The sequence below is a fragment of the Schistocerca gregaria genome, chromosome 2 (assembly GCF_023897955.1).
Source record: "Schistocerca gregaria isolate iqSchGreg1 chromosome 2, iqSchGreg1.2, whole genome shotgun sequence".
Lineage (NCBI taxonomy): Eukaryota > Metazoa > Arthropoda > Insecta > Orthoptera > Acrididae > Schistocerca > Schistocerca gregaria.
Window position 1 is genome coordinate 439,814,036 of NC_064921.1, and position 15,598 is coordinate 439,829,633.

Here is a 15,598-nt window from a genome sequence, read left to right on the forward strand (position 1 = left end):
TTCATGCTGTCGTTGCGTGTCAACATTGCTTGGCAACATGCCACACGGGCAGCCATGTGGTCGTCCGTCAGCATTCGTGGCACCCACTTGGATGACACTTTTCGCATTTTCAGGTCGTCATTCAGGATTGTGTGCACAGAACCCACAGAAATGCCAACTCTGGAGGCGATCTGTTCAACAGTCATTCGGCGATCCCCCAAAACAATTCTCTCCACTTTCTCGATCATGTCGTCAGACCGGCTTGTGCGAGCCCGAGGTTGTTTCGGTTTGTTGCCACACGATGTTCTGCCTTCATCAAACTGTCGCACCCACGAACGCACTTTCGACACATCCAAAACTCCATCACCACATGTCTCCTTTAACTGTTGATGAATTTCAATTGGTTTCACACCACGCAAATTCAGAAAACGAATGATTGCACGCTGTTCAAGTAAGGAAAACGTCGCCATTTCAAGTATTTAAAACAGTTCTAATTCCATCTGCCGTACAGTGCTGCCATCTCTGGGACGTATTGACAATGAACGTGGCCTCATTTTAAAGCAATGCGCATGTTTCTATCTCTTTCCAGTCCGGAGAAAAAAAATCGGAGGCCTTAGAACTTGAATGCACCTCGTACTTCATGTTAACACAGACAGAGGACTTCGCGTTTTCAAAGAATCATGCCGTTTAAAATTCGACAATTGTACTGGAGTAGACTGATAAATGCGGTAATTTCTACGAGTTAGCTGTCAACAACATTGGTAAGCTACACAACTATTAACAGGTATGTTCACTGTAATGGTTCTGTTCAACGAGTAGATGGTCTTGTTATTTACTAACTGATATCTTAAGTGATGAGGATCATACTGTCCTTTAGAACGGCAATAAAGACAAATATCGTTTGAAAAGATGGGCTACTAGCCAGACAAAAACTGGAAAGGGAGAAGTAATTGAAGTAGTGCAGCAACTGTCGTCACTGATTACGCAATAATGAATTTAAGCTCGTGGAGCGTCCATGTACCTTTGCACGTCACAGCTTAACTGCAGTCAAAAGATTGGGTTCCCGAAAATGAAGAGCACTGACAAAATCCAGGAAAAGCGACGGCGTCTCATTTTTTGTTCTGACAGGTGACAGCTAATTATTATTTAGGAAAGAATAAAGCGGTAACTAATGGGTCTTATTACGCAACACCATGGAATCGTTTGCGGACACTGAAACAAAATGACGAAGACTACCGCGGTATAATTCGTGTTCTCGAACGATGCCTATTGTAGTGCCAAAATAACACAAGTTGTGGTTCTGAGTTCTCCAACTCCGTATTTGTGAAATGTATGGCCACGACACTTTTTCATTTAACCTAAACATGGCTTCAAGAGAAGAAATTTCCGTTGCTCGAAGTGGTTAACCCTGCTGTCAAAGAGTGTCGTGCAAAACAGAGAGAAAATAATTACTATGGTCTGAGTTAACTCATAGCTCTGCGGTTCAATAAATTACAGATATTACGATTTTTTTTTACAGTGTTATCAATCAAAGCTTCTGGAAGACAAGTAATTCGAAAATTAATAAACAAAGCAATATACTCTGCGCGAAGAAGGAAATGGTAGACGCATATAAAACAGCGCTAGGATGTGGCGCGATTCTTCTTTCGAAGTAACTCGCCTCGCAACAATCTGTACATTCTGCACTAAGTCTTCCGAATGTTATACGAACCTCTGCTTACGTTAATTATTTAAATAACGAAAAAGTGCACCATTTACTTATTTTTCATGCTTAGCACAACGCGTTTCAAGAATTTATTCTCACTTTTAAGTGCATCTGCTTACATAAATATCTTTTGTGACCTTTGCATGTGTGATTTTCTGCCTCTGTTGCATTGTAGTTGTCGTTTTGAGGTTATAGTGTAATCGGAAAAGCCGACAAAATGAATCTTGAAATACTTTTATATGCCAATATTAGAGATAGCATTTTGGTTTGTCTGCTTATAAGTACTGTGCCGCCTCCACAACGCAGAATATCACACACAGGCAAATTATCACTTACAATGTTTGCTGGCCGCGCGGAATGGCCGCTCAGTTTGAGGCGTCACGTCACGAACTGCGAGGTCACTCCCGCCGGAGGTTCGAATCCTTCGTCGGGCATGTGTGTGTGTGTTGTTCTTAGCATAAGTTAGTTTAAGTAGTGTGTAACACTAGGGACCGATTACATCAGCAGTGTGGTCCATTAGGAATTCACACACATTTCATTTTCAACACTGTTTGCTGTTGTAATCAAAACATGTGACAAAGATATAACAACACTATTGTTTCACAAAGAGTTTGTACACTGTCAGAGATGTTACATTTCCTGTGGACCACATGATGTAACAAAGTTCCCTTGTAAAATTTATTTTACCATTAGTGATTATTGAATTGTCGATTGCTCTCTCTCTCTCTCTCTATCTATGAAGACATGTTTATATTTATGACAGTTACTTCAGTTATCATATGCAGGAGAAACATTTGAAAAAATTTACTGGATCGCTACGTAGTTTGTCATTGAGAATTTTTTCATCTTGCTTTCTTTTTTTGTGTGTACAAAAATTCGAGCTGCCCTATTAAATAAATTGCATATGATTTTCGGGAGGAGGTGTAGTATCCTAAGATTTTGTTCTGTTTTCGAATGGATGCCCAGTGTTTTATTTATGTGTGTTTCTGTTGCTGAATTTATGTGTGTAACAGCTGTTCATGTATTCAGTGTATCTAATTTGAAAGTTCGTGCCACAGTGGAGTGTTATGGGACCATTGCTTTTCACAATATATATAAATGACCTAGTAGATAGTGTCGGAAGTTCCATGCGGCTTTTCGTGGATGATGCTGTAGTATACAGAGAAGTTGCAGCATTAGAAAATTGTAGCGAAATGCGGGAAGATCTGCAGCGGATAGGCACTTGGTGCAGCGAGTGGCAACTGACCCTTAACATAGACAAATGTAATGTATTGCGAATACATAGAAAGAAGGATCCTTTATTGTATGATTATATGATAGCGGAACAAACACTGGTAGCAGTTACTTCTGTAAAATATCTGGGAGTATGGTGCGGAACGATTTGAAGTGGAATGATCATATGAAATTAATTGTTGGTAAGGCGGGAACCAGATTGAGATTCATTGGGAGAGTCCTTAGAAAATGTAGTCCATCAACAAAGGAGGTGACTTACAAAACACTTTTTCGACCTATATTTGAGTATTGCTCATCAGTATGGGATCCGTACCACATCGGGTTGACGGAGGAGATAGAGAAGATCTAAAGAAGAGCGGCGCGTTTCGTCACAGGGTTATTTGGTAAGCGTGATAGCGTTACGGAGATGTTTAACAAACTCAGATGGCAGACTCTGCAAGAGAGGCGCTCTGCATCGCGGTGTAGCTTGCTCGCCAGGTTTCGAGAGGGTGTGTTATGGATGAGGTATCGAATACATTGCTTCCCCCTACTTATACCTCCCTAGGAGATCACGAATGTAAAATTAGAGAGATTCGAGCGCGCACGGAGGCTTTCAGACAGTCGTTCTTCCCGCGAACCATACGCGACTGGAACAGAAGAGGGAGGTAATGACAATGGCACAGTGCCCTCCGACACACACCGTTGGGTGGCTTGCGGAGTGTAAATGTAGATGTAGATTTGTCCTACGTAGTAGCTTCATCAAGTTTTACACGTGATTTTGTATGTCCCTGAGTCTGAGAATTTCTGTTTTTTTATTGTTTAAGGTGTGGACTAATTTTGTATGTCCCTGAGTCTGAGAATTTCTGTATTTTATTGTTTAAGGCGTGGACTAATTTCTGTTGTAGTTAGTTGTTTTTGGAGAAAGCTACTTTTATTCCTAATAAAGAACGCTGCGGGACTCCAGGAAGTGTTTTTCGCGAGTAGTGGTACACACACACAACAAATAGATCACCGATACCCAGAAAACACATTCAATACTTGCAATTACATTCGATAGTTCGCAACACCACCCACAACATAACATCGGGGTATTCAGTTCCTGGTGTTGTGAAGAGTAAAAAAGAAACTTCAGATAGCATTTATCAGAAGAAGAACAGCTGTAACAAAGGAAAAAGAATACAACATGTAGATTAACATACACGAAACCTGCAAGTACAATTTTAGATCCTTACTACATCACATACTACAGCGCCAAAGAAACTGGTATAGGTATGCGTATTCCAATACATATATATGTAAACAGGCAGAAGACGGCGCTGCGGTAGGCAACGCCTATAAAAGACGCAAGTGTCTTGCGCAGTTGTTAGATCGGTTACTGCTGCTACAATGGCAGGTTTTATAGATTTAAGTGAGTTTGAACGTGTTATTATAGTAGGCACACGAACGATGGGAGATAGTATCTCCGAGAAAGCGATGAAGTGGTGGTTTTCCCACACGCCCATTTCACGAGAGTACCGTGAATATCAAGAATCTGCCAAAACTTCAAATCTCCGACATCGCTTCGGTCGGAAAAAGATCCTGCAAAAACGGGATCAACGACGACTGAAGAGAATCGTTCATCGTGACGGATGTGCATCGTTCCCCAAGTTGCAGCAGATTTCAATGCTGGGCCATAAAAAAATGTCAGCGTGCGAACCATTCAATGAAATATGATCGACATGGGCTTTCATAGCCGTAGATCCACTCGTGTACCCTTGATGACCGCACGACCCAAAGCTTTACAGCTCGCCTGGGCCCGTCGACACCGACAGTGGACTGTTGATGACTGGTAACATGTTGCCTGGTCGGACGAGTCTCGTTTCAAATTGTATCGAGCGGATGTACTTGTACGGGTACGGAGACAACCTCATGAATCCATGGATCCTGCATGTTGGAGGCTCTGTAATGGTGTGGGGCGTGTGCAGTTGGAATGATGTGGGGCCCCTGATACGTTTAGATACGACTCTTACAGGAGACACGTACGTTAGCATCTTGTCTGATCACCTGCACCCATTCATGTGCATAGTGCAATCTGACGGACTTGGGCAATTCCAGCAGTACAATGCGACACCATTCACGTCTGAAACTGCTAATTGCTAGAGAGTGGCTCCAGGAACACTCTTCTGAGTTTAAACACTTCCGCTGGCCACCAAACTCCCCAGACATGAGCATTTCTGGGATCCCTTACAACGTGCTCCTCAGAAGACGTCTCCACCCTCTCGTACTCTTAAGGATTTATGGACAGCCCTGCAGGATTCATGGTGTCAGTTCCCTCCAGCGCTACCTCAGACATTAGTCAAGTCCATTCCACGTCGTGTTGCGGCACTTCTGCGTCCTCGCAGGGGCCCTACACGATACTAGGCAGGTATAAAAGCAGTGTATAAAAGCAAAAAGCGTTAGAACTGTTCATAACCTGTATATAAAACGTCCTAAATGCAAACTAAATAGTATAAACTAAAATATGTACACATTCCAGGCCAGTGTAGGTGCCTTGCGAAGAATAAAGGTGCAACGCGTGCGGCACAAATGATGTTTTATTCAGTTGTGACTGGATGGTCTCAAAGTAATAATTGGAGAGCTCAGAAGCCAATCAGTGTTAAGTCATCGTTTTTCTGCAAGTGACTTATATGTCGTAACAGATTCCTGAGTGTCCAATCTTTCAGTTGCCGTGACGAGTAAGTCACAATTTGACGTTTCTTACGCTAGATGGCAGCAAATGTACTGACCACGGTGTAATTGAGCTGAAATATTCCGAAGTCATTTAGTGTAAGTCAATTTGCAACACCGGTTTGTTTGGCTTGGCGTACTGCTAGACATAGTAATCTGCTGTTGTTAGGCAATACATGATTTTTCGATCAGGATGCCCTCTCCACTCGCTGAAAATACTCCTTTTTCAGATAGCGGTTCTGAATATGTACCAGACAATGATAATAATTCGTCCGATTCAGGTATGTACTTTCTAACCTCTAAAATGTGGCGTCATTTCATGTGACCACTCAGGAAAGGATTCTTTCCCAAAACTAGCGTACTGTTTATCTCGTCATTGATATTGAAACCTTCCAACGGGAACGTTACATTACAAGCATTGCTGAACACGTGTTTTGGAATAATTTTTTTGAATTGTGGACTGTGTGGTGAGTTACATTGAACGACTTCCTGAATATTTTATTTATTTGTAGATTCACTGAAGAAGATGATCGCCATTTAGACAACCATGATAAAAGCAATGAAAACGAAAATATGATGATACACTGAAGGAAGAAAAAAAAAAAGGAAGCAATATTCATGGAAAACGGTAGTCAGTTCTGCCAAAAGATGTTCTAGGAAAGCTTATGTGAATAGAAGTGGGAGAAATATGCCTGCAAAATCCTTTAAAAATGTGAACTGTAAATGTTAAGGAAAAAGTGTTTCGATTTAGTAAATCCCACAGAACGGTGATCGTTGTTCGAATTCTTTTTTAAATTGTGTAAAAAGTTTTTTATGGGCACATTTCAGGTTAGTGATGCTCGTCTTTATAAAATATCGGGTAGTACAGAAGCATCCGCGTTTATTGATAAAAGAGGTCACAGGTCACCAACAAATAAAATCGATGTGACAAAAGTGAAAGAACACATCGAATCGTTTCCATCTTATAAAAGTAATTATACCCTCTATGATGCGCCAAAGCGGAGATATTTGCAGTCTGATCTGAATATCAGAGAGATGTACAACCTTTACATGGAGAAATGTCAAACAAAAGATGAATTATGACGTGTTTCTACTAATTTCAATTTACTTTTTAAACCCCCGTCCAAAGATACATGCCAGCTATGCGATTCGCTGCAGAACATTCTTACTTTTGAGAACGATGATGCCGAAAAGTACGAGGCAGCGATTACAAAATAACTTCTTCTTCGGCTAGCACAACAAGCAAGAGATTCTTTGAATTCAGACAAGTTGCTTTGCAGGAGAGGATGTTTACGTTTTTACTTTTGATCTAGAAAAAGCTTTACCTTCCACAAAACTTCCCACATCTTTTGCCTATTACAAACTAAATATGTATGTATATAACCTAGGAGTGCACAGTTTTAATGGCTCTAAAGGTTAGCCGGCTAGTGCGGTCGAGCGGTTCTAGGGGCTTCAGTCTGGCACCGCGCGACCACTACGGTCGCAGGTTCGAATCCTGCCTTGGGCATGGATGTGTGTGATGTCCTTAGGTCAGTTAGGTTTAAGTAGTTTTAAGTTCTAGGGGACTGATGACCTCAGATGTTAAGTCCCATAGTGCTCAGAGCTATTTGAACCACTTTTCTAAAGGTTATATGTACATGTGAGATGAGACAGAAGGATCTCGAGGGTCACACGAAGTTGGAGCGTGTCATGTTAAACATCTTAATCAACATGCCTCATCTCATCGCCGTATTATCCTGTATTCAGATTCTTGCACAGGTCAAAACAGGAATATCAAACTAAGCTTATAGTTGCATAAACTTTTGCAAGATCCAGGGATGGCAGCTGATTACATTGACCACAAATTTATGGTATCAGGACACATTTACCTCCCAAAGAACGAATTTATTTTTGGTCCAAGAGATTGGCCTGATTTGGTAACACCTGCCAAACCCAAAAGTCCATTTCTGCTAACAGAGATGAAGAGAGAAGATTTTCTTTCAACCAAAAACTTGGGAGATTCAGTTTCCAATAGAAAAACCAATACTGGAGGGGTAAAGTAAACTGAATGAAAATGAAATGGCCAAGATACTGCAGAGACCAAGAAAATTCTGTTTCCTACAAAGAAACAGTGCTGGAAGATATTACATTTCGTGAGATCAACATTCCATAAAATTTAAAAGGAAGGCATCCTCATTTGATCAATATTGTTCAAGATCCCCTGTATACAGATCGTCGACTTGTTAAAGAACTGAAAAAAGGATATGTTGGAACTTTTGAAATATGTTCCTCGACATTACGACTCATTTTATCGATGGTTACCTTCAATAAACCAAAGCACACGTGTATCATCCTCAAAGACAAAAGAAATAAAAAATCCTATTGAGTATGGCAGCGATAATGATGAATATATAGATTAAATTCATCAAAGAGTGCAGTGGGCACTGACCATAAGTTACAGTTTTTTTGGTAAATGGTACTTATGTAGTAAATTATGTAAGTTACGTTCTTCTGTATTCTCACATTAGGTGAGTTGTTGTATTGGGTTTCAATAACAAAAAAGTCTAATCATTGTTTAAACCACCTGTATTTCTCTGAGTTACTTTTTGAAAACATCTAATTATCTTCAGTTCCATTGTGGACTGACTTACACTGATTGGCATCTGAATCTTCCAATTATGAGTATACCACGATATTTTACGCAACTGAGGACGACAGGACTACAAAAGTTGAAAATGTTGTCACAGTATTTACGGTTACCGCTCGATAATGCTAAATACGCTCTCATGAAAACGGCAGTGATTTCTAGTAAGGCGTAAGAATTTTGTAGTGAACGTGCCATACCGCCAGATTCCAGAAGTGGGCTAAGGCCTGCAGTTGGCGTTCTGTCCCTCTCCACGCAAGAAGCAACAATTAATGATATACCTCCAACTTTTCTAGATGATAATTAACATTTCATAACTGCCACAAGTTATTGTCAAGTGATAATTGGGACAGAATGAAACGTCCTTATATAAGAACTCAGATGGCACTGTTACAATAGTGAAACACCATGCTGATGAATGTCATTCTCAACGGCCGGCCGCTGTGGCCGAGCGGTTGTAAGCGCTTCAGTCTGGAACCGCGCGATCGCTACGGTCGCAGATTCGAATCCTGCCTCGGGCATGGATGCGTGTGATGTCCTTAGGTTAGTTAGGTTTAAGTATTTTTAAGTTGTAGGGGACCTCAGATTTTGAGTCCCATAGTGCTCAGAGCCATTTGAACCATCAACGTGGTCGAAACATTGACCAGTGTTGAGAGAAGACAACACGCTCACAGACCCATAAAATTTTAGATGAACAGCCGTAGTAGCGTATGTCAGTATGAAATATATTTAGTCTTTGTGTGCAAACGAAACTTTGCTAGTGAGATATGAAATTATTGCAGATCCCAGGCGGCATACTGGCGAGGCGTTTCAGCCCGAAGCTGGTGTTCGGTCTGAGTAACCTGGGAGCGTGCCTGCTCGCCGTTCTCATCCCATTGGCCGCCAGCGTCGACTATCGAGCCCTCATCGCAGTCAGGGTCTTTCAGGGCATCGTTGCGGTAAGTTACTTTCACTTTGTTAAACGGAATGGGGCACGCCGCTTTACGAAGACAGTGAAGGATTTTGGAGACGATTTTGAGTCCAGGCCTTCGGCTTTGTTATACAAATGACATATCAAAACAAATCGGGAACCAGCTATCAGTTTTCTTCAGTTTTTTTCATTGTTCCGATGAAATTTAGTATTGGAGCAAGCAAGAGAAAGTTAGCATAAGCGGAGACAAAACAAAATCTCTTCCAACATGACTAGCGTATTTCACTGTCATAGAGTAGACAGCGAATACTGGAACTGTGTAATCTCAAATGACGTTCCAGCACTTCGAGCTCCTCCTGCGCGAGAGACGATTGCCACAAACAACAATGAGGAGTTCGTTCTGAATCGTCTGTACCATGTGCGCATTTTACTCATCATCCCTTGAGAGACTTAACGTAATTCAGAGGCGGAAGGGAACTCCGCCCAGGCACATTCACTGATCAGCCAGAACATTACGGGCACCGAGCTACTATCGATATAATCTAGTCCAGACGATAGCAATCCACTGTAACTGTAGCATAAAAACCGACAATATGACACGCACAAAGGAAGAAAAGTGCTCAGGGCTACACTGAGTCTTACAAAAACAGAAGGAATATTATCAAAATGACAAAAGTAGAGGTTGGATTTTTCAACAAGCATCCTCTTAATTCCATGAACATAATATGCAAAGTATCAAAAGGTATCACACTAATCCTAAAAATGTTATATAGAAAGACAAAATTAAGAAAAATGACAATTGTTAGTATCTGTGTGTTGTCTCCCTAGGCAGACAGAATGTTTCACCAACAATACACAAAAGAATGGTTTAATTCCACAGTGTGGAAAGTCCTCAATTTCATACATCCCAACTGTCAAGCAGGCAAATAAGCAGGCATAGCCTGTTCATAATATTCCAATTTCAGTTTTTTTCCAACATATAGGTTCAGAAAATATAATAACAGCAATAAAGTATTTTCAGCCTAAATGACATCAGTACATGAAGAAAATAGTAGTAAGCACAAGATATGAATGTCAAAATGTCTAATAACTAACATGAGTAAACTACAACTAAAATAGCACATGTCCTACCACACAAAGAAAAAAAATGCAGAAGCAACCATCAAAATATTTTCTTATATCTAGGCATATATTCAGTGACTAGTACGTATATTACATGCGTAAGTGGTTCATCAAGCAAAATCATTTTACACTTCCTTTCAGCAATAAGTAAGCTTCAGTACCACATATAGTTTCCATATCACATGATAGGAAACAAACTTCGTAAACAATATAAAATGTGAAAACTTTTCCTTGTATTCCAGGTTACTGAGATTTGCAAATTTCATTCTAGGTATCAGACTTATAAGGTTTCAATTCAGTTACATTCCTCAAACCAAATAATTTCCTAGATTTTGGATAGATCAATCTGTAAGCTTTTGGGTGAGGATTTTCTTTCACCAATAATGGTCCTATATAAATGTCAAAAAATTTCTTTAATTCTGAAGTCATAAGTTTAGATTTTTCTTTCATTTTAACCTAAACCAAATCACCAATATTGAAGTGCAAAAACCTGTCTTTTGCATCGTGTCTTCTCTTTCTGTAATCTGCTTGTTTTGTCATGGTGTCTTTTACAATTTGTTCTCTCTCCTGAGGTGCCAAAATTTGACAAACTGGAAAATCTATGAGTTCAGAAATAAAGCTAGTGGGTCTTTTGTTAAACATGATTTAGAATGCTGAAAAGCCAGTGGATGTATGTTGCAAACTGTTCATTATGTCTTCGAAATAATTTACATATTCAATCCAATTTACATACTTCTTACTATAATATGTTCTGCAGAACCTCCTGCTCTCTCTCATGTACCTCTCTGCTGGATTACTAGATGGGTGATAAACTGAAATCAAAATATGTTTTATGTTTGCATTTTCAACAAAATCTTTCTGTACTTTTGATGTAAATTGGGAACCATTGTCTGACAAGATTGCTTGTGAAGTACCTACCTTGTTGAAATACTCACTGGTTAATTTAGATGTAATCTGTTTACTCGTGGCTTTTCTTAATGGATACAATTTGATGAATTTCGAGAATATATCAACAATCACAAAGATAAAACTGTAACCTCCTTTTGACTTGGGGAAGGGCCTATAAATGTCGCAAGCTGTCAGCTGTAAATTTTTGCTGGGCGAAATATTTTGCATCATCCCTATGCATGTTTGGTTACTCACCTTATTCTTTGGCTTCGGTCACCGGCTGCTAATTTTTTCTTCACTCTTCCGGCAATATTATAAAAGTAGACGTTTCCCTGAATCTTTGGTATCCATTTGACAGAACCAATAATGTCCAAAGCTCTCATGTATATACTTAACTAATGTGTCTATGTGCTGCTCAGGCCAGCATAATTTCCAGTCATCGAAATCAGGTCTAAATCTTCTCAGGAGAATCCCTTTGTGTACCTTATAATAATCATCTACCTTTTGCTTAACTTCCAAATAATATTTGACCAATTTCCAATTTTCATCATGATATTGGTGTCTCCTTATGTCATTACAAATTTTTAAAATTTCTCCTTCCTCTTTTATCCCCTTCAAATACATGATTTTGCAATGTTTGTCATCAATGCCTGTTTCATTATCAAAATTTAGCCCAATAGGTGACCTAGAAAGTGCATCAGCAATAACATTTTCCTTCCCCTTAATGTATTTCATTTCATAATCAAATTGTTGTAAAAATAACGCCCATCTGGTGATTCTACTATGATAAAGCCTACACAGCTATAAGTAACTTAGTGCTCTGTGGACAGAGTAAACAATTACTTTGTGTCCAAGAAGATAATTTTTAAATTTGTTGAAAGTATAGCCAAAAGTTCTTTTTCAGTCACAGTGTAAGTCATTTCATACTTTTGTAATACTCTACTAGCAAATGCAATGGAATGGTGTTCAATATGATCTCTTACAACTTTTTCCTGAAATAAGTGTCCTCGTAATCCTGTATCATTGATGTGCATCATTAAACAGAAGGGTAAAGACATGTCAGACCTATATAGAATTCTGCCCTGTGAAAGCTGTTTCTTTATCTCATCAAATGCTTTTTGACAACCAGATGACCAATTCCAGACAGTATTTTTCTTTATATAGATCACATAAACAAGAAGTATTCATAGCTTGAGTACTGACATATTTTCTGTAAAATCCAGCAAGACCAAAAAAAGATTTTAATTGTTTTTTATTTTTAGGAACAGGAAAATTCTCTATAGCTTCAATTTTTTCTCTGTCAGTTTTAATCCCCTTTTCCGAAATAATGTGTCCCAAAAATTTCAATTCACTTACTCCAAATTTACATTTTTCCAACTTTAAGGTTGTACCCCCTTCCCTTAATTTTGTACACACCTGTGTTAGCAATTCAAAATGTTCTTCCCACATTTTTCCAGAAATCAAAATATCATCTACATATACAGTAAGTTTAGACACTAGTTCATCCCCCAAAACAAGATCTAATGCTCAAATAAACTCAGCAACAGAAACAGTTGGTCCAAATGGTAGAACACAGTAATGATAACTTTTTCCCCCATACAAGAATGCAGTGTATTTTCTAGAATTTATTTCTAAAGAAATTTGGTGAAAGCCTGAAGTTGAGTGTAAGCTGCTCATGAATTTCACACATTCAAATTTATGTAACAGTTCAGTTTTCTGGATGATCATTTTCTCTTTTCAAAAATTTGTGAAGTTGCCTAGAAGCAAGTACAAGTCTAACACCACCTCCACATTTGGAAACCACCACCAAAGGATTATTATAATCACTGTTACTTCTTTCGATTATAGCCCATGCTTCCATTTTTTTTGTATCTCACTCTCCACTTCTTTTCTTTTTACAAAAGGAATACTATAAGGCTTGAAGAAAAAAGGTTCATGATTTTTAATGTGTAAAGTGCACTGATAATTCCTGACTCTTCCAGGTTTTTCATTGGAAACATCTTGAAATTCCCCCAATAAATTTTCCAACTGTCTCTTTTGATCACTGTCCAAATTAATTACTTCCTCTACTTTGATTTTAACTTGGTTTTCATAATTTTAACCAGAAAAATTTAGCTCAGATTTGTTATCAAAACAGTACAAATTCTCTTCATAGTCTATGATTTTCCTGACATGATTGCAATATTCTCCACAGTGTATAATAAACAGTTGTGTACACACAATAATATTGCTTTTGGGTTCACACACAATTAACTTCATCTCACTCCAGCTAAATGCAGCACTTACCCTTAACACCCAGTCCATGCCAAACAATATGTTCTCTTCTAAACTTGGAATAACAAGACAACCCTGCTCAAATTTTACATCTTCTATTGCAAATGATAAAAGTACTTGACTTTTGATGACTTTACTGTGTTTGCATTTACTCCCATAACAGGGCCCTCAACAAAATCAACACTGTCTTTAAATTTATTTCTGAATTTTTCTGAAATAGCTGAAATAGGACTCCCTGTATCAATGAGACATTTACCCTCCCAATTTTTACTTTAGCTTTAATGTATGGACACCCTAATTCACATTCTTCTACTTTTCCTTTTAATGGTTCATGTAACAGGTCATTTTCAATTTCTCTAAAATTACCCTCATTATTTTCCTGATCTGTTTTTAATAGCTTCACACACACATTGACACTTTCATTAACATCATCTATGGACTAACAAGTTGAGCATACATCAGATATTCATTACATTTTACATTCCACAACTCTTCCCTATCTATTTTGTAATTGCAACTGTTCCATAATATTTTTAAAAATTTTTCACCTTTTCCTTCAGAACTCGTATGTGGGATTAAATACTTCATACTGTTAGCTGGCACACCATTATAGTCCTCTGCAACATTAAATGGGTTACATTGACTTAACTTTACCTGTTCTTCAGATGCATGAGTGTCCTCTTCCTCATTACTAACCACACTTACCTCATCATAATGCTCACATTTATCAACTTCATTATCACATAGCTTCACTACTTCACTTGAAATAATCTCGACGAATACTTGATACTCACCCACAGCATTAATCTCACCGTTACTTACCTCCGTACAACTCTCAACAACATCATTAGCTTCCATATTTTCATTAAAATCAAAACTTTCCTTATCATGCATCCTATCCACAGTCACATTAAGTTCCATCTCTCTCTCTTCACATAACTTTTCATTTTCATTAAATAAATTATTCAAATCAGAGCTGTAATGTTTGTCAGATACGTCAGATTTACATAGATTATTATTCTCTACCCAATTATAAAATTCTGGCACAATTGCAATATCCTCTTTGGCTTGTTCTCAGAAGTAGTTACCTTATTGCTTTCAACATGACTATTTTCTCTTATTGTATCCCAATATTTCTGATCAAAATTTAAAGTATTAATTTGGTGTTGAACATGAGTGTCTGTTATTTTTGGTGTGTATTTGTTTTGTCTTCCACTGGTTTTATTATAATAATAAGTTACATTTCTCCTTCTTCCTCTATCTGTAAATTCCCAGTTGTTATTGTAGGTCCTATTGTGATTAAATTTTCTCGCCCCAAAACTGCAGACCCTCATTGAGGTGGTCCGGAGTATTCCTACCTGTTTTCTCTGTTTGATCTCCAATTTTGTTCCCCCCTGTTTCTGTCACCCCATCTGCTTCTATTTCCAAAATTTCTATCCCTGTCTCTGTCATTAGCATTATGATCCCTATTGTTTCCCCTGTGTTGTTCATATCTATTGTCTCTGTAGTCTCTCCTCTCTCCATACCTGTTTAAATACCACCCCCCTGTTGGTGTTCACCAATGTCAAAATTTTGAATATACCCTCTTTCTGAAGCCCTATCCAATTTATCCACATATTTTAAAAATTCGTCCAAAGAATATCAGACCCACGAACTAAATCCCATTGCAATTTTTCAGGTAGCCTTCTTTTCAGCACATCTGTTTGTGTCATTTCATCAAAAGGTTTATCTAAATGTATTAATTTTCTCAATTGATCTTTACAAAATGCTTTCACGGTGCCCACTCTCCCTCTGAAAATAGGTCCATTTAAACATTCAGATTTAATCCTCCCCTGTGCAGATTCTGCCCAAAATTTGTTTAAGAAGCTTTTCTCAAAATTTGCAAAGGTTTCCCACTGATCGAAATTTTGGTTAGCCCAGGAAAGGGCCTCCCTTTCAAGTACATTTAAAAAAAATATAATTTTTGAATTATCAGACATTCTTGGCACAAAATTGTCCTTGCAAAGGTGCAAAAAATCAACTGGGTGCAAATTATCACAAGGAAAACATGTCACTAACAGGTTCGACCATGCTAGTCCATGACTGTACAAATTATTGTTAAAATCATATTCTTCAACTCGATTTATTCTAGTTTTTAATGTGTCTAATTTATGGGTAAGATTTGGTTCTAAACTGTCAA

At 38.4% G+C, this 15,598-nt stretch overlaps 1 protein-coding gene across 1 annotated transcript in view; it reads left to right on the forward strand.

Annotated features, from left to right (window-relative positions):
- Positions 1 to 15,598, forward strand: part of LOC126335829 (sialin-like) — a 252,531-nt gene that overhangs the window by 103,398 nt on the left and 133,535 nt on the right. Inside the window, exon 6 of the mRNA XM_049999295.1 lies at positions 9,008 to 9,163. Coding sequence (XP_049855252.1) covers positions 9,008 to 9,163 — 156 coding nt within the window. The remainder of the gene's footprint in view (positions 1 to 9,007; positions 9,164 to 15,598) is intronic.